At 38.0% G+C, this 24,893-nt stretch overlaps 1 protein-coding gene across 1 annotated transcript in view; it reads left to right on the top strand.

Annotated features, from left to right (window-relative positions):
• The window catches only part of LOC110308343 (snake venom 5'-nucleotidase), a 38,708-nt gene that overhangs the window by 11,920 nt on the left and 1,895 nt on the right, over positions 1–24,893 (top strand). Inside the window, exons 2-6 of the mRNA XM_021180810.2 lie at positions 5,285–5,436; positions 14,424–15,004; positions 16,246–16,393; positions 17,487–17,652; positions 23,767–23,914. Coding sequence (XP_021036469.1) covers positions 5,285–5,436; positions 14,424–15,004; positions 16,246–16,393; positions 17,487–17,652; positions 23,767–23,914 — 1,195 coding nt within the window. The remainder of the gene's footprint in view (positions 1–5,284; positions 5,437–14,423; positions 15,005–16,245; positions 16,394–17,486; positions 17,653–23,766; positions 23,915–24,893) is intronic.

Below are 24,893 nucleotides of genomic sequence, written 5' to 3'. Positions count from 1 at the left end.
ATTTTCAGTTTTTATCCATTCACTATAAAGTTGGCTACAGGTTTGACATATGTAGCCATTATCTGTCTATTTTTAAACCCCTCAGAGCTTTTGTTAGCCTCGAGGGGCGTTGCTTTCGTCAGTAGGGGGTCCTTTCCTTTTTTTGCATTTTGAGCATACCGTTTTTTTGCTCGTGGTTTTATTTATGTGTGGTTACATTAACTGATTGGCATATGGTGAACTGCTCTTGCATCACTGGTATGAGAGCAATTTGATCATGGTATATATATAATCTCTTTAATGTGCTGTTGAATTAGCCTTGCAAGTAACTGGTTTTCGGAGGTGATGCTGGCTTTGTAGAGTGAAGTTTACAAGCATTCACTTTTTATTTTGTAGAAGAATTTGAGGAGCCCTTGGGGTTCTTTAAATGTCTGATAGAATTCAGCCATCTATCCACCCAGGCCTGGGCTTGCCTGTTTTTTTTTTTTTTTTTTTATCTTCTTCATAACTGTTTGCGTCTCATTGCTGAATATAAGTCTTTCTGTGCTGCTTTCATCCAGTTGATTTTGGTAGGTCATATATATCTAAAATTTTATACATCTCTTCTAGGTTTTCCAGTTTATTTTAGTATATTTCAACACATTCCCTACTGATGCCTGTATTTCAGTTGTATCTGTTACAATAATATCTCTGATTTTATTAATTGATCCCATTGAGATCTCATTTCTAATTCCTCTTTCATCTCTGATTTTACTAATCTGGTTCTTTTATACTGTTGTCACTAGAGGCTTGTCTTTTTATTTTTAAAGAACCAACTTTGTCGTCGTACCAACCCTTTGTATTCTTATTATCTCCAATCACCTCTTGGTCAAAGCGCATCATCTAGTGTATAGTGCTGTCACTTTTCTTGCTATTGATTTCTAATGTGATCCCATTGTAATCTGATCTGATAAGTGGTTTTTTTTTTAAATGTTTTCGTGTTTGGTAAGACATGCTTTACGGCATAAAATGGTACTATTTTAGAGAGAATTGCGTGGGCTGCTGATAAAAATCTGAAGTGGTTGGAAGTGTGGATGCCTCTTTTGTCCATTTGATTGGTGATGCTGTTTTAGCTCTGAAGCTTTTAATTCTATTTTTAAAGCATTACATGTGTTTTGCATTCATATTTTCACATGTGTTTATGATGTATGCACCCATGCATGCCAGAAGTAGAGTTGATATCATTTTTTGGTCATTCGCTATCTTAGTTTTGATACAGGGTCTCTCAGTAAACACTGACCTGTCCTTTCTTTCAGACTGCTTGCCCAGCAACCCCCCAACCACCCTGTTTCTGTCTGTCCTGTGGTTACAGATTACATGGCCATGCCTGGCTTTCAGTGGGTGCTAGAGAACCAAATTGAGGTCATTATGCTTATGCAGCAAGCACTTTAGCCATGAGTTATCTCCTTGCCCTCTTATTTAGTTGTTTCTAGGTGATCCATTGATGAGAGTAGGTATTGATTGCTCTATCTGGATCTATCCAATAATATCCAGTAGTGTTTATTTTTATAAAATTGGGTACATCAACAATCAGAGCATATTATTTATAATTGTTTTTTATTCTTGCTGCATTGTTTTATTTACTGATAAATAGTGACCTTATTTATTCCTGTTGGCTAACTCTGGCTTACTGTCCGCGTTGTCCATTCAAGTGGGGCTACTCTTAGTTGCTTTTAGATTCCATTTATTGGACTTCCATCTTCCAGCCTTTCGTTTTCATTCTGTGTCTGTGTTTTGCCTATGAAATGCATTTCTCATGGACAAGAAGTGATTATATTTTACTTTAAATTTATTTGTCCAGTCTGAATCTTAACTGGAAAGTTAAGACTGTTTATGTTTAATATTGGTAAGTAAGTAGTAAGTTTTTCTTTCATCTTAGAGATTTGGTAATTTACTGTTAATAGTTTTAATCATTCCATTTAGTATTTATCTTCCTCCTTGCGTGATTTATTCTGCCCTAAGATCTCATGGCTGTATACATCTTTCTTCCTCTTACCATGTCTAGGATTTCTTGGGAAATGCTGTGCAGTCCAGGCTTAGGTGTCATGGATAAGTTTAATTTATGTTTATTGTGGAAGTTCTTTATTTCTCCTTCAGCATTAAAGGGTGATTTTGATACAATAACCTTGGTAGGTAATTGTCTTATTTCAGGGTTTCAAATATTACCAGCCATGTTTTCTTGGTCTTTGGGGTTTCTTTTGATGGTTTGTTGTTATTCTGATTGGCTTGTGTATTTTTATAAGCAACCCAGCACTTCTGTTTTAAGCTTTTAATATCATTTCTTGGTTCTATACTCTTGACACTTAGGTATCATAGCACACAGAAAGCTTCTATTCCAATCCTGCCTGTTTTCCTGGTGGACTTGAACATCCATTTGATTACCTAGAGTTGGAAAAGGTTCTACTCTGATTTCATTGAGTAAGTCTCTTGTGCCTTTAGTCTCTTTGTGATGACATCATATATTCCTAGGTTTGGTCTCCGAGTCCTGTCTCAGAAATTGGCATGTGTTTCTCCCGAATGTAAGAAACCCTTAACCTTATCTTCAGCCCTGATTTCTGTATTTGCTCCATGTCTGTGTTGAATTACTTATGCAAGTTGTTGCGTATCTTAGCCAACTTCATGTTCTCAACTCTTTAAAAAAAAGTAGCCTTGTTCACTTTATTAGTTTAGATAAATCTTCACTGACGTCAGTTGTCATTTTTAAAACTAGAATTTTGAATTCTTTGGCACATTAGTCATTATTTTATGTTTGGATTCAGTTAATTGAAGAGCTGTGAAATTTTGGAAGAGCCATGTTTCTAGTTTTCTTTTTTTCTTTTTTCTTTTTCTTTTCTTTCTTTCTTTTCTTTTTTTTCTTTTTTTTTTTTTTTTTTTTTTTTTTTTTTTTTTTTTTTTTGAGACAGGGTTTCTCTGTGTAGCCCTGGCTGTCCTGGAACTCACTTTGTAGACCAGGCTGGCCTTGAACTCAGAAATCCGCCTGCCTCTGCCTCCCAAATGCTGGGATTAAAGGCGTGTGCCACCATGCCCGGCTGTTTCTAGTTTTCTTCTTATTTTATTTGTGGTTTTACATAGTAATTTGTTCATCTTTTGGAATAACTATCTCTTCCAGTTTCATTTGAGGGTCTCCTTTACTGGTAGCTTTCTCTAGGGATGAATTTTCAGTACCACTCAGGAGAAAACCAACTGCCATAACAATAATGCTGAAACAAAGCAGATATAGAAACAGAGCTAATTAAAACTAACTGCTATGTCATCAATAACCATAGAAAATAAGATTGCAAGATTAATACAAAACTCTAAAGTTAAAATTAATTAGCTCAAAATGAAAGAAATGAAGCTGGGACAAGATTAACAAAAATGAAAAATGTTTAGTAAAAAAGGAAAGAGAGAATACTGTGACAGAGGAAAAGAGCAAGTGGAAAAACTGGAAGAGAAATCAATAGAAATTAGATAAAACAAAGGGCAGCGAGAGCGAGAGAGAGAGAGAGAGAGAGAGACAGAGAGAGAGAGAGAGAGAGAGAGAGAGAGAGAGAGAGAGAACCCTGAAAATCAAGAGAGCACAGCAGAACGGACACTGTAGTGGCCGAGTGGATTTGCTTACCATCGGGACATAAGTTATAAGTCCACAAAGAAGCATTATCTTCTGTTGATGCAATAAATTTATACAAAACCACCTAGTTCAGCATCAGACACATCTTTCTTTTATCTTTTTAAAAATTATTCATTTTTTATTTATTCACTTTACATCTTGCTCCCTGCCCCCTCACTCCTCCCACAATCCTCTTCCCATCTCCTCTCCCCTTCTCCTCTGAGAGGGTGGGAGCCACCTTGGGTAACCCCTAACCCTGGCATCAAGTCTCTGTGGGGTTAGGCACTTCCTCTCCCACTGAGGTCAGACAAGGTGGCCTGGCTAGAAGAACATATCCCACACACAGGCAACAGCTTTTGGGACAGCCCCTGTTCCGGTTGTTCAGGAGCCACATGAAGACCAAGCTGCACATCTGCTTCATATGTGTGGGGAGGCCTAGGTCCAGCCTGCACACACATCTTTCTTGATGCTCTCTGGGGGCATAACTTGTATTTAAGAATATGCATTTTATGGAAAGTTTGAATATTCTGACATGTATTAAAGTGTTTTCTTTTTTCTTGAAAATTTTTTTATTAATTAATTTTTTCATACTCCATATTTTATCCACACCCTCATCCACCCTCTGACTGTTCCATATTCCATACCTCCTCCCCACCCCCCTGTCTCCAGGTGGATGTCCCCACCCCTCACCCCACCTGACCTTTAAAGTCCCTGGGGCCTCCAGTCTCTTGAGGGTTAGGTACATCATCTCTGAATGAACACAGATCTGGCAGTCCTCTACTGTATGTGTGTGTTGGGGGCCTCATATCAGCTGCTGTATGCTGCCTGTTTGGTGGTCCAGTGTTTAAGAGATCTCGAGGGTCCAGATTAATTGAGACTGCTGGTCTGCCTACAGCGTCGTCCTCTGCCTCAGCTTCTTTCAGCCTTCCCTAATTCAACAACAGGGGTCAGCTGCTTCTGTCCATTGGTTGGATGCAAATATCTGCCTCTGACTCTTTCAGCTTCTTTTGGGTCTTCTGGAGTGTGGTCATGCTAGGTCCCTTTTTGTGAGCACTCCATAGCCTGCTTCAGTAATAGTGTCAAGCCTTGGGACCTCCCCTTGAGCTGGATCCCACTTTGGGCCTGTCGCTGGACCTTCTTTTCTCCTGGCTCCTCTCCATTTCCATCCCTGTAATTCTTTCAGACAAGAACAATTATGGGTCAGAGATGTGACTGTGGGATGGCAACCCCACCCCTCACTTGATGCCCTGTCTTCCCTTGTGGAGGTGAACCCTGTAAGTTCCCTCTCCCTACTGTCTGGCATTTAATCTAAGGTCCCTCCCTTTGAGCCCTGAGAGTCTCTCTTCTTTAAAATAGTTTCATATTATAATTTCAGGATATCTTTTGAGGCATAATACATTTTTAATTTAAATGTGGGTTGTTGTTTTTTGTTGTCGTTTTGTTTTTTCGGGTTTTTTTGGTTGTTGTTGCTGTTTTGAGTAGGGAGCCTAGCTTGTCTTTTTCAGAATGCAAATGTGTTCCTGAGATATCTTGGCTATGAGAAATAATCATACTAAAAGCATCTTTCTATATATCTTAGTTGTGCTGATTTTAAGGAAAAGTCCTGTTGTTATTTGAGGCATTGCCTTTGTGTTTCATAAAGGCATTCAGTGATAACGCAGGTCGTTGTTCTCTTAGGTTTGCCACAGCTGTGAAAAGATTCAGCATCCTGAATCCACTCTTGATTTTCAGTGGCGACTGCTTAAATCCTTCCATCTTAAGCACAATAACCAAAGGAAAGCATATGATCTCTATATTAAATGAATTGGGAGTACATTTTGCAGTTTTTGGTAAGTGATACTTTTTTACTATTTGAAGTTTTAAAAGCAATTTATGTAAAGCTAAGTTATTTGATGCCAAACAATAACAGTTAAATGATCCTGTTTATCAGCTGATAGGTACTCAGAAGCAATGATCAGGATTGCGCCATGAACAAGAACACTTGTCCTCAACCAAAATTTGACTTTCTATGGTGATTTCCAGTTATGCCTGTCTGAAAGTAAGACATATCACTAGAGTCAGACCATAGCTTTGACCCTCGCTGGAGCTGGGTTGTGGGTCACCACACTGTCACTGAGCGATGACAAAAAAGGGCTGCTGTGCTTAATGGTTCACTCCTGTAATCCCAGCCCTCAGCAGGTTGGGACAGGAAGAGGATCATTATTAGTCAGTCTGGGCTACATAGTGCGTTCCTAGCTGTCCTGGGTTGTGGAGTCAGTCACTATCTCCCTCCCTCCCCCAGAAACCCCCACACTAAAACTAACAGCGCAACAATATAGCAACAAAACAGAATGGTCTCTCAGTTGTTTTTTTTGATATAAAATTGGGAAAATAATAACTCACAGAGCTTCTCTGAAGGTTGAGGAAGCTAGAAGCTATGCATACAAGACACATGGTAAGCAAGCATTTCAGCTGTTTCATTCTTAAGACGAGCAGGTCTTAGGTAAGGAGAACAATGGTGTTCCCACTATTCATGCAGTGTGAGGGCATCGCTTTGGTAGTATTTTGGACGTTGGCTGCTTACGTTGAAGTAATTAGAGTGTCTCAACAAGGGCTGAGATTTGCAGGCTTCTGCTGCTTATCTAACTACCGCCCCATTTAGGGAATGGCAGCCCTTAATGGGCTGCAGCCAACAGCGGTTCTGTTGGGAAGTTCACATGGTAGAAGAGATATGAGTTTTTCGAGATTTTTATACAGTGAATGAATGAAAGATCAATTCTCAGCTTTTGAGCATCTTCCTGCCCCTGGTGTGTTGCACTGTTAATATTTTTACCTTAAAATGTGAAAAGTACATTGTGAACATTTCCTCATTTTTTTAAAATTATGGTAAAATAAACATAGTAAAATCTATGTTTTTACCATTTAAATGTACAGTTCAGGGTCACTAAGTTCATTCACATTGCTGTGAATGAGATTTTATTTTTGTTACATTGGTAGTTGCAAAGTGTTCCATTTATTGGATATTGCTTTATTTAACAAATGTACTATTATATACTTAGGTGGTTTCTATTATTATTATTATTATTATTATTAATTTTTTACAATAAAACTGGGAGAATGGAGAGGTTGTTGATCAGGAGTGTTAAGACATTTTAGGTCTTAGGGATATTTATCGTGAGAATAGATAGGATGGTGAGGCCAGCTGGTAAAAAACCAAATTACATAGGACATCAGCACTCATGTTGTCCTCTCGTAGACTCATACTTGGCTAGATTCCTTATACAACCCAGAGCCCAGGGAATGGTGCTTCCCACAGTGGGCTAGACACTGCCATATTAACTAACAACCAAATCAGTCCTCCACAATCCCACCTTCCAGCCAATCTGATCTCTGCAATCCTCTGGTTGAGACTTTCAAACTCTCTTCTTAGGCTACATTAGATTGTGACAAGGTGACAATGAAATCTAAGTTAGACATCATCATTTAGCTTCACATTTTGTAATATTTCTTTCCAGTTTCTTTTGTGTACATTTTTTCAAGTAAATGAAATCACATTGTGACTATACCACTTTGTTGTTTTTCTTGATCATTCTATAAATCATTCCTGGAGTATGTAAGTTTTATTCTGACACATAATAAATGACACATTCATGTGAGAAAAATAGGAGCAGTATAATAAGAAGACTTTAAAGATACAGGGGAAAGAAGAAAATATGTAAGGGAAGGAATAAGATAGCTTTGAGCACTTAAAAACGTGACTTTACCCTTAGGTGTGCTGTAAACTTCATATAGACACTGGCATTTTAAAACTATGAAAACAAGAATATAAAATAGCTTTTCTCAATTTCTATTAAAATTTGGATATAGAAGATATTAAAACTACATTGCTGTTGTATACTATTCTATTAACATTATTATTGAGCATAGTGTCATGAGTCCTGAAAAGGGAAGGAAGGAGTTCTGTGGGAAGATCAGCAGGTGGGATAGGTGAATGGTTTTCAGTAAAGCGCACAGTCAGTCTACAGTGACCTCGAAGGAAGGAGAGATTCGAGTAGTAAATACCTTGACCTTATTCTGTATTCCAGCCAGTGCTCTCACTCCCTGCCTGTATCTACAGTTGGTTTAGTCCAATAGGAAGCAAGTAGAAGGAGCCAGCTAGTGGAGTCCACTGAACTTGGACTATCCAGAACCAGAGCAGGGTAGAGGAAGAAAGTGGAGCTGGGGGAGGAGCCTTCCAGTGGTGCATGCCAGACTGTACTGCTAGTTTTGTGTCAACTTGACATAGGCTGGAGTTATCACAGAGAAAGGAGCTTCAGTTGAGGAAATGCCTCCATGAGATCCAGCTGTAAGGCATTTTCTCAATTAGTGATCAAGGGGGAAAGGCTCCTTGTGGATGGGACCATCTCTGGGCTGGTAGTCTTGGGTCCTATAAGAGAGCAAGCTGAGCAAGCCAGGGGAAGCAAGCCAGTAAGTAACATCCCTCCATGGCCTCTGCATCAGCTCCTGCTTCCTGACCTGCTTGAGTTCCAGTCCTGACTTCCTTTGGTGATAACAGCAATGTGGAAGTGTAAGCTGAATAAACCCTTCCCTCCCCAACTTGCTTCTTGGTCATGATGTTTGTGCAGGAATAGAAACCCTGACTAAGACACAGACCAACTCATTAATGTGCCCTGTCATAAAATTATGATATCCATAAATATGTGTCTATATGATAAAGTCATCAGGCTTAGTAACTAGAACATTTCATTGTGGAGCAAAATGTTTCTTTTCTGTGCTTGGCCCCTTCTGCTTATTTTCCACACTCCTCAATACTCTTTGCTTTTTGGGGCTTCTGTCCAAGACTATGTTGTCTGTCTAAACAAATATGAATGTCAGTAATTTTTATTTTCACTTCTTCTTGTTTCATCACCATCTCACCTACACCCTTAAAAATATCAGTTTATTTTGTTGAAATGGAGCAGGTTGTAATTATACATTTAGGAATACACACACACACACACACACACACACACACACACACACACACCAGTAAAATAGAGACCGTGAATTTGAAAGAGAGCATGAGAATTTGAAATGAATTTGAAAGAGTACACAAGAGGGTTGGGAAGGAGGAAAGGCCAGGGGAAATGGTGGAAGTATAATCTCAAAGGATAAACTTGTATTGTTACTTTGTGACTATTGTGAACTACTGTTCCTGGACTGGGAAGTTTTGCTGCTTTTAAGAATCTTCCTTTTGTTGGGAAGGAAGGCACCAGAGAACATGGTCCTCTGAGTCAACTAACCAAGACAGATGTGGACTCACAGAGACAAAGCAGCAAGCACAGGGTCTACAGCAGGTCCTTTGAGTATATATTATAGCTATTAGGTTGGCGTTCTTATGGGACTCCTGAGTCTGAGAAGGAGTGGGTCTCTGACTCTTGTGTGTGGTCTTGAGACTTTTCCTCCTCCTCTTTGGTTTCCATGTCCATCTTCAATATGATGATTTTAATTTATTTTATTGTGTCATGTTTGGTTGTCACTTGGAAGTCTCTTTTTAATGAGAGACAGAAAAGGAGTGGATCAGGAGGGGATGGGTGGGGAGGTAGGAAGGAACTGGGAGGTATGGAGGGAGGGAAGCCTATGATCAGGATATATTGTACAAGATAAGAAACTATTTTCAATAAAAGGGAAAATCAGAGAATCTTTCTTATGTCTGTGGTGTACCAGTGCGACTCAGGATAAATGGACGATGGGGAGTTGGGTTTGGGCCTGTTTCACGGGCTGTGAGCAACCAAGAAACTGAGTCTTCCTCTGGGGAATTAAAGGCACTTATCTCAGTATGTGCCAGAGGTGTGGTGTGCTTTGTCTGTTCTTGTATCAGGCTGTTCAGAGCTGGCTTGGCTGTTGCTCTCCCTTGTTTCACTTCAGTATACTTCTGACTTTTAATGGCTGTGGTTAAGCACACACAGAGAGAGGGATTTGTACTTCCCAGGTACAAATGGAAGTGATCACATGTTTAGGAGTCTAATCAGCTTATAAGAAATATCTTTTAAAAGAAACTTCCAGGTGCTAGAGAGATGGCTTAGCTGCTAAACATGTCTTGCACAAACATGAGAACAATGTTCAAATCCCAGCACCCATACAGCAAGCTTGTAACTCCAGCTCAGATACCACACACCCTCTTTTGGATTTTGTGATGCAAACACACATATATGCATACATAAATAAAAATTTAAAACTCACATAAATAAAAGTAAGCAAAAGAGAAAATAAATAAGTAAAAACAGCTTCTCATCTCTTAAAAATGTGGCTGAGGTCATAATCATGATTTTCAGTTAAGGCCTTGGTATGTGAATTCATGATGGCTGACTGTATCTATACTGATTTTCTGGTCTATATCTACTGATATACTGGTCTTCAGCTGCATTAGAAGTCTGATGTTCATATTAAATATAAAACAATTGAATGTTGAATGAAATCTGATCTTCCTTCGTTTTAGTGTTCTTGTCATTAAAAACCAAGTTTTCTATAGTGCATATTTTGAATAAAAATTACTATATGTATTTTATTAGCTTTACTTTTTAAATTAGTATTTAAATTGGTGCTATAATTACTTGCAAACATGAGTAAAATGTGATAAGTAAATATAAATATACAATGTGGCATAATTATACAATGTAGAGTAAAAACTTAGAATGAACTGATATAGTCTTTATTTCATGCAGTACTTTGGTGACATTTGAGATGTCCTACCAGTCATTTTGAGCGGTCACATTGCTGTGGACACGTGTGAATGTGTGGCACAGCTCATGTTCCGTTGGAACTTGGTACTTTCTCTCTTTTTGACAACTTCCTGTTTTGTAGACTTTCCTTGCCTCAGTCTATAAAATATAAATGAGGTTAGCCATCATTCTATTCCTTGCTCAAATAGAGTTTCCTCTTTAAAATATCTCACACGTAAATAAGTACATGCAGAAGTGTCTCTGTAGTATGGTTATCTTTTACTTTTAATTTCCTTATGCTTTATGGGATCACAGCATTTTAGCCTTCCTAGAGGATGAATAATAGTCCATTGTGCATATATACACTTAAGAAACAGATCTTCTACTGATGGACATAGAGGTAGACTCCAAATCTAGGCACTGAGACTAGTGCTGCCATGAACTTGGGAGAACAGTTATCGCTGTCACATCTTGATTTTAGTTTCTTTGGATGAATTTTTAGAAGTGAAATTGCTGGGTCTTACAATTGTTCTATTTTTAACGTTCTCGCTGCTTTCTATAATGAGTACTAATTTGCATGATCACTGATAGCACAAGGAGCTTCCTCTTCCCCACAACCTTGGAAGCCATTCTAATAGATGTGAGGATGCACTTCTCTTATTATCTGTCTCATCCCAGGCTACAAGGACCCAAAGGTTTCTGTTTTACATCTGTTGTGTGTTTAAGACCAAGAACAGTGCCTGACACAGAGCGCTTAGATCTGTGCATGGTGTCTTGTTTTCTTGTGGCTGTGATCAAACGCTTGACAAGCTGCAAATGTAAGGCATGGAGGATTGGCTTTGGAGAGGGGTAGTCCTTCATGGTAGAAAGGCATGGTGTTGGGCAGCTCTGTGGCAGCTGAGATGTGTGTTTGCATCTAGATGGATCAGGAAGCAGAGAAAGGGGACCCTCAGGACTTGCCCATTTTACTCCATTCAGCCACCCAGCTCATGATTCGTTGCAGTCATATTTAAGGTGTGTCTTCCCCTTAGTTAATTATTTCTAGAGACATCCTTACAGACATGCCCAGAGTCAAGACTAAACATCTAAATGATTCCCAGTGCAATCAGGTTGGCCATAATGGTGATCATAGTAGCAGTTTACATGGTATTATTGTTATGATTATAAGATTTTAAAAATTGTTTTATGAAACATGTGGCCTTTGTGTACAGGTTCACTATTCTTGCCTCCAAAATTGTTTTAGAATGGGGTAGCCTCTCTTATATGTAGGTTGCCAGGGTCTCTAAGTCAAGTCCAGAGGTCACTGGTATTCGCTAGTTTTCCTAGATTCATTTTTTAAAAAATGTGACTATGTAGTTAAAACAACTTTGAATACAAATTGAAGGAGATGAACCTTCTCCACTGGATTGTCTTTACTCCTTGGTCAAAGCTCAATCTTTGTAGTTTTATAAATCTTTCCATCCTGCTGATGACTGATTTGATCGGTTTACTTGTCTGTTAACCTGCATTACTGATGCCCTGTCATGGACAGGGCTTGATTTTAGTACATATTCAAGTTAGGTAACAGTCAGCCCTCATTTATTTTTCCTTTCCATCAACATTGTGATGCGTAGTTTGGCTCTTCGTGTAAACGTTAGAATCAGTTTGCTAATACTCATGGAATGACTTTCTTAAGTAGAGATCTTGGGTAGGAAGGCATTGAATCTGTACAATAGTTGGAAAGAATTAACATGGAAATTATTGGGCTTTTTGTCCATCAACACATGATCTGTCTCTGTCTGTCTGTCTGTCTGTCTGTCTGTCTGTCTGTCTGTCTCTGTGCACGCACGAGCATATTTCTCTCCATTCGTTGGCTTGCCTTTTCATTCTTCTGACAGTGTCTTTTAGTAACAGAAATGTTCAGTTTTAGTGGAGTGAAGCTTATGAACAAACACACATGTATATCTATGCAATTTGTTAGATTTATTCCTAAGTATTTTATTTGAAGGGGTACCAGTGTAAATGGCATATTGCTTTAAGTATCAGTTTCCTGGTTTTCATCTTAGTTTATAGGAAAGATGATTTCTGTAGATTGTCTATATTATCACCTTGTTTTACTTTTTTTTGTTTGTTTTGTTTTTTTCGAGACAGGGTTTCTCTGTGTAGCCCTGGCTATCCTGGAACTCACTCTGTAGACCAGGCTGGCCTCAAACTCAGAAATCCACCTGCCTCTGCCTCCCAAGTGCTGGGATTAAAGGCGTGCACCACCACTGCCCGGCAACCTTGTTATAAAAGCTTATTAATTTTATTGTCATAGCATTACTTCATAAGACTTGTGAGAATCAACAGTGTTATTGTAGAGAAATATAACTGGTTATTTAGCTAATACAGGCTGAACATTTCATATTCAAAATGTCTGGGAGCAGAAGTGATTTGGATCTCGAGAGTCTTCTTTTTTTTTTTTTTAATTAGGTATTTTCCTCAATTACATTTCCAATGCTATCCAAAAAGTCCCCAATACACTCCCCCCCCCGTCCCCCACCCACCCACCCCTACCCCTTGGCCCTGGCATTCCCCTGTACTGGGGCATATAAAGTTGGCAAGTCCAATGGGCCTCTCTTTCCAGTGATGGCCGACTAGGCCATCTTTTGATACAAATGCAGCTAGAGTCAAGAGCTCCGGGGTACTGGTTAGTTCATAATGTTGTTCCACCTATAGGGTTGCAGATCCCTTTAGCTCCTTGGGTACTTTCTCTAGCTCCTCTCGAGAGTCTTCTTTACGTCACAGTATTTATGTTTTCATAATGAGAGGTCTTAGAAATGGAATGCAGGGCCAGGCCAAATCATTTACATTCTATTGTTTTCTTGAAGGAAATTTCATGCAATGTTTTACTTCTCTTTATTTTTAAAAATGACCGTAGCATGGTGTCAGGTATGGAATCACCTGTTTGTGGGCTCAAAACACTTCAGATTCGGGAGCATTTGGAATTTTTAGATTATAAAAATCTGCACTTCTTCATTACATATGAGAATTCCAGCAAAGAAATTCTTCCTAAACCATGTGGGAAGCAGTAGATATGCCAGGGTTTTCAATGACTGAAACCTTCAGCTAACTATAAAAGTCTCTAAGCGTATAAAAGGCAAAGAACATTCACTTTGGCCTGTGACTTTTCTAAAGGATATAGTGCCACAGTCTCTCAACGTATCTTTTCAGAGGAAAGGTGCCAGCTTACATCCTAATGTTCTGCTGAATCGTTGGTTGCATATATCATATTGATTAATTCTAAAATGCTATAAATATTTTACTGTATTCTTAAAATATGCTGCTTTATGTAAATCCGGCGCTTTTAAATATGCAATGATGAGATGTAAATTCATGGGACATTTTTCTCTTTCTTGAATTTTTGCTTAGACAGGGGTCTGCCCCAGGATACTTTCAGTAGTAAGTCCTGGTTACTACCTAAGGAGTCAATGGTGTTGCATTTTCCTTCTGTGTGCTAGGCCAAGTGCTGCATGGCTCTGCTGTATCCAGCTTGCTTTCGCTTTCTGAGACAGGTATTACTAACTTGACCAACAAGTCATGAACTTAGTTTATAATACAGACTTTGAACTTATGATTCTCCTGACTCAACCTCCCAAATCGTTAGGACTGCAGGCTTGTACCACTGATTCTGACTTCTATTTTCCTAATTACCACTTATTTACTCTTGTGACAAGTACAGTTCTTACAGAATGCAGTAGAGATGTACCAGGACTTTCTTCCTATCACAGTGCGATTATATTTTATGAAATTTTCAGTTAGGAGTAAAATTGTTTTTTTATGAAGTATGTCTGCATGCTCACATGCACTAAAAATAATTTTTAAATTATGGTATTATTGAGCAGTTTTTGGTCATACTATCGCATTTCCCTATATTGCAGGGCTTCTTTTTTAAACTCCTTAAGATTTTCTTTGGGACTACAGTACTTTCTGGATTGCAAAGAGACATAGCTGAAGGCCTCTAAAAATCACGGCATTTGTAAGTTGGGCTAATTAACAGACATGTGTTAAAAATGCTTTCTCTTAAAATATAGTCTTGCACTTACTGGAAGTTGGGACTGGAAAAACATTCTTGTGATTTAAACTTAACTTTTCATGTGATTTTTTTTTAATTTTAGGAAACCATGAGTTTGATTTTGGTGTTGATATTTTGGAAGAGTATATGAAACAAATGCACTTTACCTGGTTCCTCAGTAACGTCCATGACAGATTCACATCTGAACCTCTTGGACATGGTGCAGTCAAAAAGATCGTTAACTGGAACAATCGGAAAATTGGCTTAATGGGACTAGTTGAAGAAGACTGGCTTGATACTCTGGCCACAGTTAATAAGGCCAATGTAAATTATAAAGATTATGTGGAATCTGCTAATGAGCTAGCCGTGGAGCTCAGAGCAGAAGGAGCTGACCTTGTGATTGCCATGACGCACATGAAGTGGAAAAATGACACCAGGCTTGCCCAGCATGCAGAAGGGCTCGATTTGATCCTGGGAGGCCATGACCACGAATATGGGATCAAGAAAGTGAATGAGACTTGGATTGTCAAGAGTGGATCTGATTTTAAAAATCTGACAAAAATAGATATACAGCTGTTCGATGCTTCATTCCAGTATGTATTTGAGAAAGTGGACATTTTGAGCTACTTGGAAGAAGATTCATATATCAAAGCAATAGTAAGAGATTTTACTCAAAACATACAGGTGGGTGAGGATTATTGAGTTGTTCAGCTTGTGTGGGTTGATTACATGGACATTTTAGACAGCATTGTAGACCAACATCATAGCCTGTGATTGATGAGAGACACTAAAATAGCATCTTCAGTCACAATAAATTTGTGATAGTTTTCTATCTTTTTAAATTTACACATCCACTTAGTTTTATTTTGACTTTATAAATAATAATAGGGATTTAATAAATTAGATTTATTTCTAATATGCTCTATATTATATGCTTGTTATAAGAGCTTATTAATTTTATTTTCATAACTTCATGAGACTTGAGCATCAAAAGTGTTATTGTAGGGATTGGCTATTTAGCTAATACAGGTTGTGCATTTCATATTCAAAATGATGGTTTTTTTTACTTCACATATTTATAAATTATTTGGATCTTAGAGTTTTCTTGATTTCACGGTATCTACATTTTAATAATGAACTATCTTGGAAATGGAAATAAATAATAAAAGGAGTTTAGACCCACTGTAACATTTCTGTTTATTTTAACTGATATCAATTAGATATTTTTCTATACTCAAATTGTGCAAGTATTATGTCTTTAATAAAGAGATTGGTATTTTTGTTAAGCATTAGGTTAGTACAAAAGCACAGGTGATTTTTGTAACAATTTGTATTAAAAATATTCCACCTTTAAACTTTTGTCATCTGGTCACTTAGGGATTGATTGCCTTTGTTCTAGGGCCCCAAGCATGTTGAGCAAACTTTAGCTACTTAAAAGTGTGTGTGTGTACACGTATGTGTGTGTGTTACTTTTGTGAAGGATTTGTGAAACATAAGCCATGCTATATTGATATCTATGCATTTATTATTTAATATAACCTTTGGCACATATGTTAATTCTGTAAGAAACAGAGGCTTCTGTTATATTTCAGTTGGAAGTAATTAACTGTTTCATGTTGGGTCAGCTTGTCTTCATGAATATTGCATATTTTTATAACAGGTTTCTGACTCTAAAAGGCTAGGATAGAGGTTTCAAGACTGTATGATAACGTGGTTTATTGCATAATTTAAAAGTGAATCTTTGTTGGGTGGTTATTATTTTGGTATTCTTTTGGTACTGTGACATGGAAAAGAAGAGTTCCAGTAAATTCTTTGGATTTTTAACTTGAAGGTAAAAATAAGTGGTCAAATAGGGAAAATTAAATTTAAAAAATCGATAAAACACAAGGAATGTTGACTTTTGAAAGCTATTTTTCTTCTTTTAGTATATGTTAGAAGAAGTTCTTTGCCCAATTGATGTGGCATTGGATGGCCGTGAGATTACTGTAAGAAGATGTGAGAGCAACCTTGGAAATCTGGTGACAAATGCAATGTTAGAGGCCACACATGCTGATGTGGCACTCCTTAATTCAGGTGACTTGAGTGTTAAAGAGGACATAAAATGACCAAGCCCAGGTTCTCAGAGCTTGTAGTAATAGTAGTCATTTTTAAGATTCATAAAGTCCTACTTAGAAACGTTATTAATTTCATGAGCTCACCAAGCCATCTCCTGCCATGATTGGGTATTTGGAACCAGACTCTGGAGATCAGTTTGTCAATGAAATCTTATGAAGATATCACCTGTCACTCATCTGTCTTAAACCTGTTGTGCTGTTAGACTTTGACTAAAAGTGAAGCAATAGATGTAAGTCTTTCACTGGAAGTCCTTGCTCTTTGACCAGTCTTGACTTCCTACCTCTTTAATAAGGAAACGGTTTTCTGCTTTACTGACAGGAACCTGGTCTTAGCCTCTTCATTTTTGTTTGAAGTTGGTTGAGTTAGGAGTTTTAAGACTTTAAGAGTCTACAGAAAATTAAAAACAATCCTCTAAAAACAACTTTCATTCATATACTGTAACTGAGAGGCTCGGCATTATCTAACTGCAGACACTGGGTCCCTACGTTTCTACAGCTTAGAACGTAGGGTGGAGCTGAAGCTCAGCAAAAGAGTTCTGGGCTGGTGTGTAGCAGGCATTGGGTTTGATCCCATTTCAGCTTCTGCGTTCTGCTCCCCAAAATTTACAGTGTAACTCCACTTAACATCCCAATGATAAACTTCTTAGAATTCCGTTTTTCATTGAAGATACAAATGGTCTTAAATACATATGAGTAGTATAGAACTGTCCATGAAAACATTTCCCAAGAGTGAAATTTTTGTAATTGTTTTCTTGTGAAGATCTCCATTCTGCAATTCATAGGCCTGGTTCTGTGGACATAGGGAGAGAGGGCAGAGGCTTTCCAGTTTAATATTACAACTTTTAGTTAAGAAGAACGTGGTAGGTAACAGATCGAATGAATATGTTATATGTAAAATTAAACTGGAAGTAAATGTGAAGCAGACATTAGAAACCAGATTAGGACCTTTTGTCCTAGGGATGTAAAAGTTGGAGTTTATGTGTAACACTGAATCATCCAAGCACTTCTGGATGGGAAAATGAAAGCATTTCTCCCCTTCGCAATCATTGTAGGCACTCTCAGGTCTGACAGAATACACCCACCAGGGAATTTCACTCTGCACGACCTTTTGTCCATACTCCCCATTGTGGACCCAGTTTTAGTTGTCAGAGCAACAGGTGCACAGCTGCTGGAAGCACTTGAAAATGGGGTTTACAAGTACCCAGCTCTGGATGGCAGGTATGTTCATATGTTGCTACTAAGTTATGTACTTAACTTCATAATGGGACTGTACAAAGACAAATTTAAAAATGGTTTAACAATTTAAATTTAAAATCCATAAAAATGTAAGTATAGTTTAAAAGAATCTCTAATTATTTTTACTAAAGGATCTTGAGAGTGACAAGATATTGGCATGTAAAAAGTAAAAATCAGTATTACTTTTAGTGATATGCAAATATATTTATGTACTACTTGAATTTTAGTATTTAAGTACCTAAACCCACTTTGAACTTCCTTCAGATTATTTTAAAAATAAAGTAGTGCTTTGCTGTTTAGCTTTCATATCCAGATCTCACTAGAATTCTTAGTTAGATGAGGCTAAGTGAGTAGACTTAGGTGCGTGGGTGCTTCTCCTTTGTGTTATAGCCTTAAAGCAAGTATCTGAGAACATTATAATCTAGGTATTGTCATATTATACCTAGGCTACCACAGTGGCAAGAAATATAAGCTGAAAAAATATGAAAGAAATCCTCTGGTGAAAGAAGTCAGAGAAACACTTCATGCTTTCATAAATTACTATGTCAAATTTGGTTAAAATATGTATCGGAACGTTAACATACCATATGATTCAGCCAATGAATCTGTACAGTTGTTTCCTAGCTTTTCAGGGTTGTACAGTTATTGTCAGAATCAATTCAGGAACATTTCGTCACTCTGGAAAGGAACTGCCAGCCACTTTCACTTTTCCCCCAAGCCTCAGCTCTAGGCAAGCATGGGTTCCTTTAATCTCCCCGGTTACCTGGTATTTCAGTTATAGGAGCCATTCCTGTAATGTGACCTCTTTAAGAGCTTCTTTCACTGAGCATGCTTTCAAGGTTCATCCACGTTGTATTATGCATCAGTGCTTATTTCTATTTATTGTTGAGCAACACCCCCATATGTGGGTAATGGCACTCACCCATCTATCAGTTGATGGACACTTCAAGTGTTTCCTTTTTTTTCTACCATTATAAACACTGCTGCTGTGAAAATCCAGGTGCAGGGTTGGTTGGGCTCTCAGGTGTCCAGTACATGTCAGATTCCAAGTGCTGAGTCCCATGGAACCTGACAGGCTGTTTTCCAAAGTGACTGCACTGCTTTAACATTGTCCCTTCAGGATGTCACCTCGAGGCTTCAGCTTCTCCACTTCCCTGCCAACCCGTGTTCCCTTCCCTGCTATCTGTCCTAGTTAACGTGAAGCAGGGTCTTGTGATGCTGGTTGGCATCTCTCTGATGGCTGCTGATGCTGACCATCTCTTCATGTACTTATTGGCCATTCGTCTGTCTTCTTCAGATGTGCCTCTATCTCTACCCTTTTGTAAAGATTGTTCTTAAAACAACTCTTACTGACTTACATGTTCTTACAGACGGAGCCTCAAAATCTTACTTATTTATAGAGTGGAATGGAGATTGCCAGAGCTGGAGTGCAGGAATATTAGCCCAGGGATATAAAATTACAGTTGATAGGGGGAATAGTTCCAGAGGTTTATTACACAGCACGATGATTACAGCTAATTAGGATATATTGTATGTTTTAAAATGATGTAAGTTGAGTGTGCTTAATAACAGTGACTATGTGAGGTAATACACATCAATTTGCATATTCTACCAAGTGCATTTACTTTAAAACATACAGTATATGCTAAATATTAGTTTCATTTATTGATGCAGAAGTAAAATTTCAGGTTAAATGACATTAATAAGATAAGATTATGATTATTATTGGAAAACAGTTGATGCAACTTTTTGCTTACCTCCATCCTAAAAATGCCCTTCCATCTTCCAGTGTTGCTTCCTCAACTCAAGGCAAGTGAATTTACCCAAAAGTTGTCTTCAGCTTCACCATATTTCTTATAACTGATATGTATCTTTGAGTTCTTAGTGCCATGATAAAAAGCACCATGACCAAAAGCAGCCTGGGGAGGAAAGAGTTCATTCATTGTACATTCATCCCCGAGGGGATGATGAGGGAAGGAACTCTCAGCAGGAACCTGGAGGCACGCAATGGAGGAATACTGCTAGCTGACTTGCTCCTCATGGCTTGCCTAGCCTGCCTTCTTATAGCACCCTGGCCCATCAGCCCAGGGCTGGGTGTTACTGCCCAAGGTAAGCTGGGCCTCTCACATCAATCATCAATTAAGAAAATGCCCTACAGGCTCACTCACAGACCAATCTCAATTGAAGTGCCTCTTACCAGATGACTGTAGTCTGTGCCAAGTTAACAAAAAACTAACCAGTACAGTGTGATAAGGAAAGCCTAGTCTGCGTGTGGGCAAATTCAACGAGACAGTGATTTTTAGCCTGCTTATAAATGGAATTAGAGGTAGAAAAATGATTTTCAGGAAAATGAATAGTATATATATGGAGAGATGAATATTAGGCCCTGACCATGAAATTGATGTTCGCAGATAGACATACAAGATAAGCAATACTAATCAGAGTGTGCTGAGCCTGATACATAATTAGAAGGGTAGTTTAATTGATGCCAAATATTGGTATCTTTCTCATGCAATTTAAAGATATTTGAGAATACTTTTGCATCTAATTTTAGTCAAATTTCTGACAATACCTCTGCATATAAACTAATCAACTTCCACCTGAAATTTGACTAGGTAATTACATCTGAGAAACCTCTCTGTGTCTATTTCCAACAGACCTTCCATGGGACTACACTCCTCACATGTTAATGCACCAGTTATTTTTCTAAAAACACAAGTAGTCAATGTAGTGCTTCTGCTTAAAATTACACAACAGTTCCCTTAGCCCACAGCAAATGAGCTCAAGCACTTCGGAGGCATATTCTCACATTGGCTCAGTGTCGCCTTTCCAAACCCAAGCCACCTGTCGGATGCAAACTGTAGTTCTGTTCTCTCATTTATTATAAATCTCATCTTTTACCTCCCAATGCACAGGCTGTCTCAAACCTGTGTCTCCAACAGCCCGGGACCTCTGTCTAGCATGCCCTTCCTCTGTTACCTCAGACCAGTCATCCCTTTCTGTTGTTCTCCTGGTAGAATTTTAATTACAGCTTTGAGATCATTGTTTTCTACTACACTCAGTGTTGCAAATTTCTCTATAAGAACTATTTTCGTGGCATTATAAGATTGTTGACATATTGTATTCTTCCTACCCCTTTTAGCTCATAACACTTAACTTTTCTTTGATGTTTTCTTCATTATCTATGGATTACTTATAAATACATATTTAAGTTTCTAAGATTTTCTTGTTACCTTTGCCATTGGTTTCTAGTTTCTACTCAGAAATCTTATTTTGTAGGATTTCCATTCTTTAGTATTAGAGAATTTGTTTCATGGTCTTAGTTAAATTTTCATGTATATTCTAATATATACTTTAAAAATTGGTGGTGACTATTGCATATGCCAGCAAGATTTTGCAGAAAGGACCCTGATATAGTTGTCTTTTGTGAGGTGATGCCAGTGCCTGGCAAATATAGAAGTGGATGCTAACAGTCATCTATTGGATGGAACACAGGGCAACCAATGGAGGCGCTAGAAAAAGCACCCAAGGAGCTGAAGGGGTCTGCAACCCTATAGGTGGAACAATATGAACTAACCAGTACCCCCAGAGCTCGTGTCTCTAGCTGCATATGTATCAAAAGATGGCCTAGTCGGCCATCAGTGGAAAGAGAGGCCCATTGGTCGTGCGAACTTTATATGCCTCAGTACAGGGGAATGCCAGGGCCAAGAAGTGGGAGTGGGTGGGTAGGGGAGCAGGGTGCGGGGAGGGTATAGGGGACTTTCGGGATAGCATTTGGAATGTAAATAAAGAAAATATCTAATAAAAAATTGAAAAAATTGGTGGTGTATGTTTCTGTTCCTCTTAAATCCTTGCAACTTTTCTACCAATTGCAATATTTAATAAGGAACATGGAATGCTTCATTTGGTCATGACTTGGTTTTCTCTTTCATTTGTTTAGGTTTTGGTTCAGGTTGGTTAGGTATTTGAAGCTTTGTTGTTACATATATATATATATATATATATATATATATATATATATATATATATATATATACACACACAATGCTGTACCATATTGACTAGTTGGCCATTTTATTATATAAGGTGAAGGGGTCAAAAAAATACTATAGTATTTTTGTTCTTGTTGTTTAATTCAGTTGTCTCTTTATTATTGTAAATAAACTTTGTTTCCTCTTAACCAGACATATTCATTTAGGTGTTCTCTGTGACTTAATTTACAATGAGTTAGATTTGTGTGTAACAAGGGCAGTATGGCTTGTGAAGCCTAGAATACTTAGCTGCCTCTTCTATGAGAATAATAATATTCCCTTTCATCATTTGTCTCTTCATCTCTTTGCTCTGGAGTATACTGCGGGCTTAATACACCCAGTCCAGGTTTCTTGGATTTGTCTTTTCATTGTTTATTTTTGTGTACTCACTTATTTTTAAATTATGCAAGTCATTGTTCTTTAGATACTTATAAGATAGAATACAATTTGTGGCTTGTATTTAGTTTCATAATTTTTCTCTTTATTTGTGAGTTGAAAGCTTTTGACTCTACTAAATTATTTTTGTTTTTGCATGTTTAAATATTTAGTGTTTATTTTGTAGTTGATTCTGTTTTTTTTTTATTCTGTATTTTATATGTTCTGTGGCTTTTGCCTAGCATGCCCTTTGTCTGTCACCACAGATTTGTCACCCTTCTCTGTTGTTCTCATGGTAGATGCCCATACATCTGATCTTGTCTGGCCTCCCACTGGGGCTAGACAAGGCAGCCCTGTTGGGAATCCAACAGAGGGCCAATATCTAATATCTATCTATCTATCTATCTATCTATCTATCTATCTATCTATCTATCCATCTATCTACACTATGTTTGATATATATACACACACATATATATATACACAAACATATATGTGTATATATATATATATATATATATATATATATATATATATATATATATAAAACTCAAGAAATTAGACACCAACAAACCAAATAAACTAATTTGAAAAGGGGGTACAGAGCTAAACAGAGATTCTCAATGCAGTAATCTTGAGTGGCCAAGAAGCATGTAAAGAACTGTTCAGCATCCTTAGTCATTAGAGAAATGCAAATCAAAACAACCCTGAGATCCCATCTCACACCATCAGAATGGCTAAGTTCTAAATGGATCAAGGGGAATACTTCCTCATTGCTGGTCGAGTGCAAACTTACACAACTACTTGGGAAAGCAATCTGGCAGTTTCTCAGAAAATTGGAAATAGTTCCGCCTGAAGACCCAGCTATACTGCTCCTGGCCATATACACCACTGTACCACAAGGGCACGTGCTCCACTATGTTTGTTCATAGAGGCTTTATTTGTAATAGTCACAAACTGGAGACAACCCAGATGTCCTTCAACTGAAGCATGAGAACAGAAAATGTGGTTCTTTAATACAATGGGATAACATTCAGCTATTAAAAACAATGACACCATGAATTTTTCATGCAAATGGATGCAACTAGAAAATATTTCAAGTGAGGTAACCCAGCCCCCAAAGGACATGCATGGTATGTACTCACTGATAAGTGTATATTGACTATAAAGTACAGGATACCCAGGAGGACCCTCAGATTCACATCTGAGTCAATGCTGGTCTTGAATTTTTGATCGTCCTGCCTCAGTCTCTCAGACTCTCAGTCTGTGTTACCCAGTGAGCCATTTTTAGAGATGGGAGTAATAGTAAATACTAATAGGGGGGTCAGGTGTTTCTGAAGCTTATGGGGGTTGTAGTTAGACAGCATTCTGAAGATATATGTATGGCGTCTATTTTATTTTTGTATCCCTTTAGTAGCAGGATGGAAATTGAGGCAATGGTCTCACAGGAATTCAGAGTTGTAGGAGATCAGAAATTCTCGAAGTAAGAATAGAATTACTTAGAGTTGCTTTTATCGTTTGACGTTTTGAAACCAAAGTTCACTTGGCAAGTCTGCTGAGATGCACACAGCCTGTGTGCATCCTGCCTGACAAGCAGCCTAAGGGGAGATGCTGACCAAGTCTAGCATTCTCTCACTTCTGATTAGTGTGGCGCAGAACTGTGTGAGAAGAAGTCGTTTTTACATTTCAGGTTTCCTCAAGTTGCTGGGCTAGAATTTGGATTTGATCCAGATGCAGAACCAGGCCATCGAGTCATAAGAGACACTGTGAAAGTTCAAGGACAGTACTTACAGAGGAAGAAAGTCTATCTCTTGGCCATTAAGGAGTACATTGCAAACGTAAGAATGCTTTCCTTTGAAAGGTTTTAAGAAAACTGATTGTTTGGTGCTATGCCCACACACATGTAAGTTTCCTTTCATGAATTCAGACACGTAGAAAATAATAAATGTTTCCATTGCATTTTTATGATTCATGAAGTGAATAAAATTTATCTCATGGTATACAAGCACAATTACACTGTTTAGTATTATCAGATTTAAAAGTACAGGCCCTCTAAAGTCCATGCACAGCAATTCTGTTCCCTAAATGACTAGCAAATATAGCCAGAATTGTATAGCCCAAAGTGCTAAATTGGATTGCTAAATTCAAATTTAATGATAAATAGTCCTAAAACAGTTACTATTTCTACTTTAGATATATTTTAATTACTTACACATTACTCCGTTACTTAGAATGAAATGTAGACGATTATGTTTTAAGGACTTTACATAAGAATTTGTTGTGTTTTCCTCCCTTTGATCTAAAGTACTGAGTGTGAGGAACTTTGTAAGATGCATTGATTATGTGTTCTAATCCTGAGAGCCCTTTAGTAAGTTTCAGACAGTAGTGGCACAAGCCATCAATCCCAGCACTCAGGAAGCAGAAGCAGGCAGATTGAGTTTGAGGCCAGCCTGGTCTACAGAGTGAGTTCCAGGACAGCCAGGGCTACACAGAGAAACATTGTCTTGAAAAATCACATACACAAAAAATTTTTCTGATTATATTCTTCACTATCATTCTAATGGCCCTCTTTGTAAATGTTATTTCACAACCACCTTTGGAGACTGTAGGGGGCCTATTTTCACGGCCATGGAACAACTGAGGTGTCACAACAGGATCACAGCCGCCGCATGTCTAGATTTATGGAGTAGGACAATTATTTAAAGTATATTAACTCAGGTTTAAGAAAATGTCATTATGTACAAAGGTAAGGAATTACTTTCAACACTGGGATAAATTTAAAATCTATGTCTGTTGTATTACTCCTGGCTTGGAACC

This window comes from Mus caroli, unplaced genomic scaffold, assembly GCF_978045245.1.
Source record: "Mus caroli unplaced genomic scaffold, Mus_caroli_1 scaffold_15, whole genome shotgun sequence".
Lineage (NCBI taxonomy): Eukaryota > Metazoa > Chordata > Mammalia > Rodentia > Muridae > Mus > Mus caroli.
Note: the sequence above shows the minus strand (reverse complement) of the source record. Positions and strands in the feature narration are given on the sequence as shown.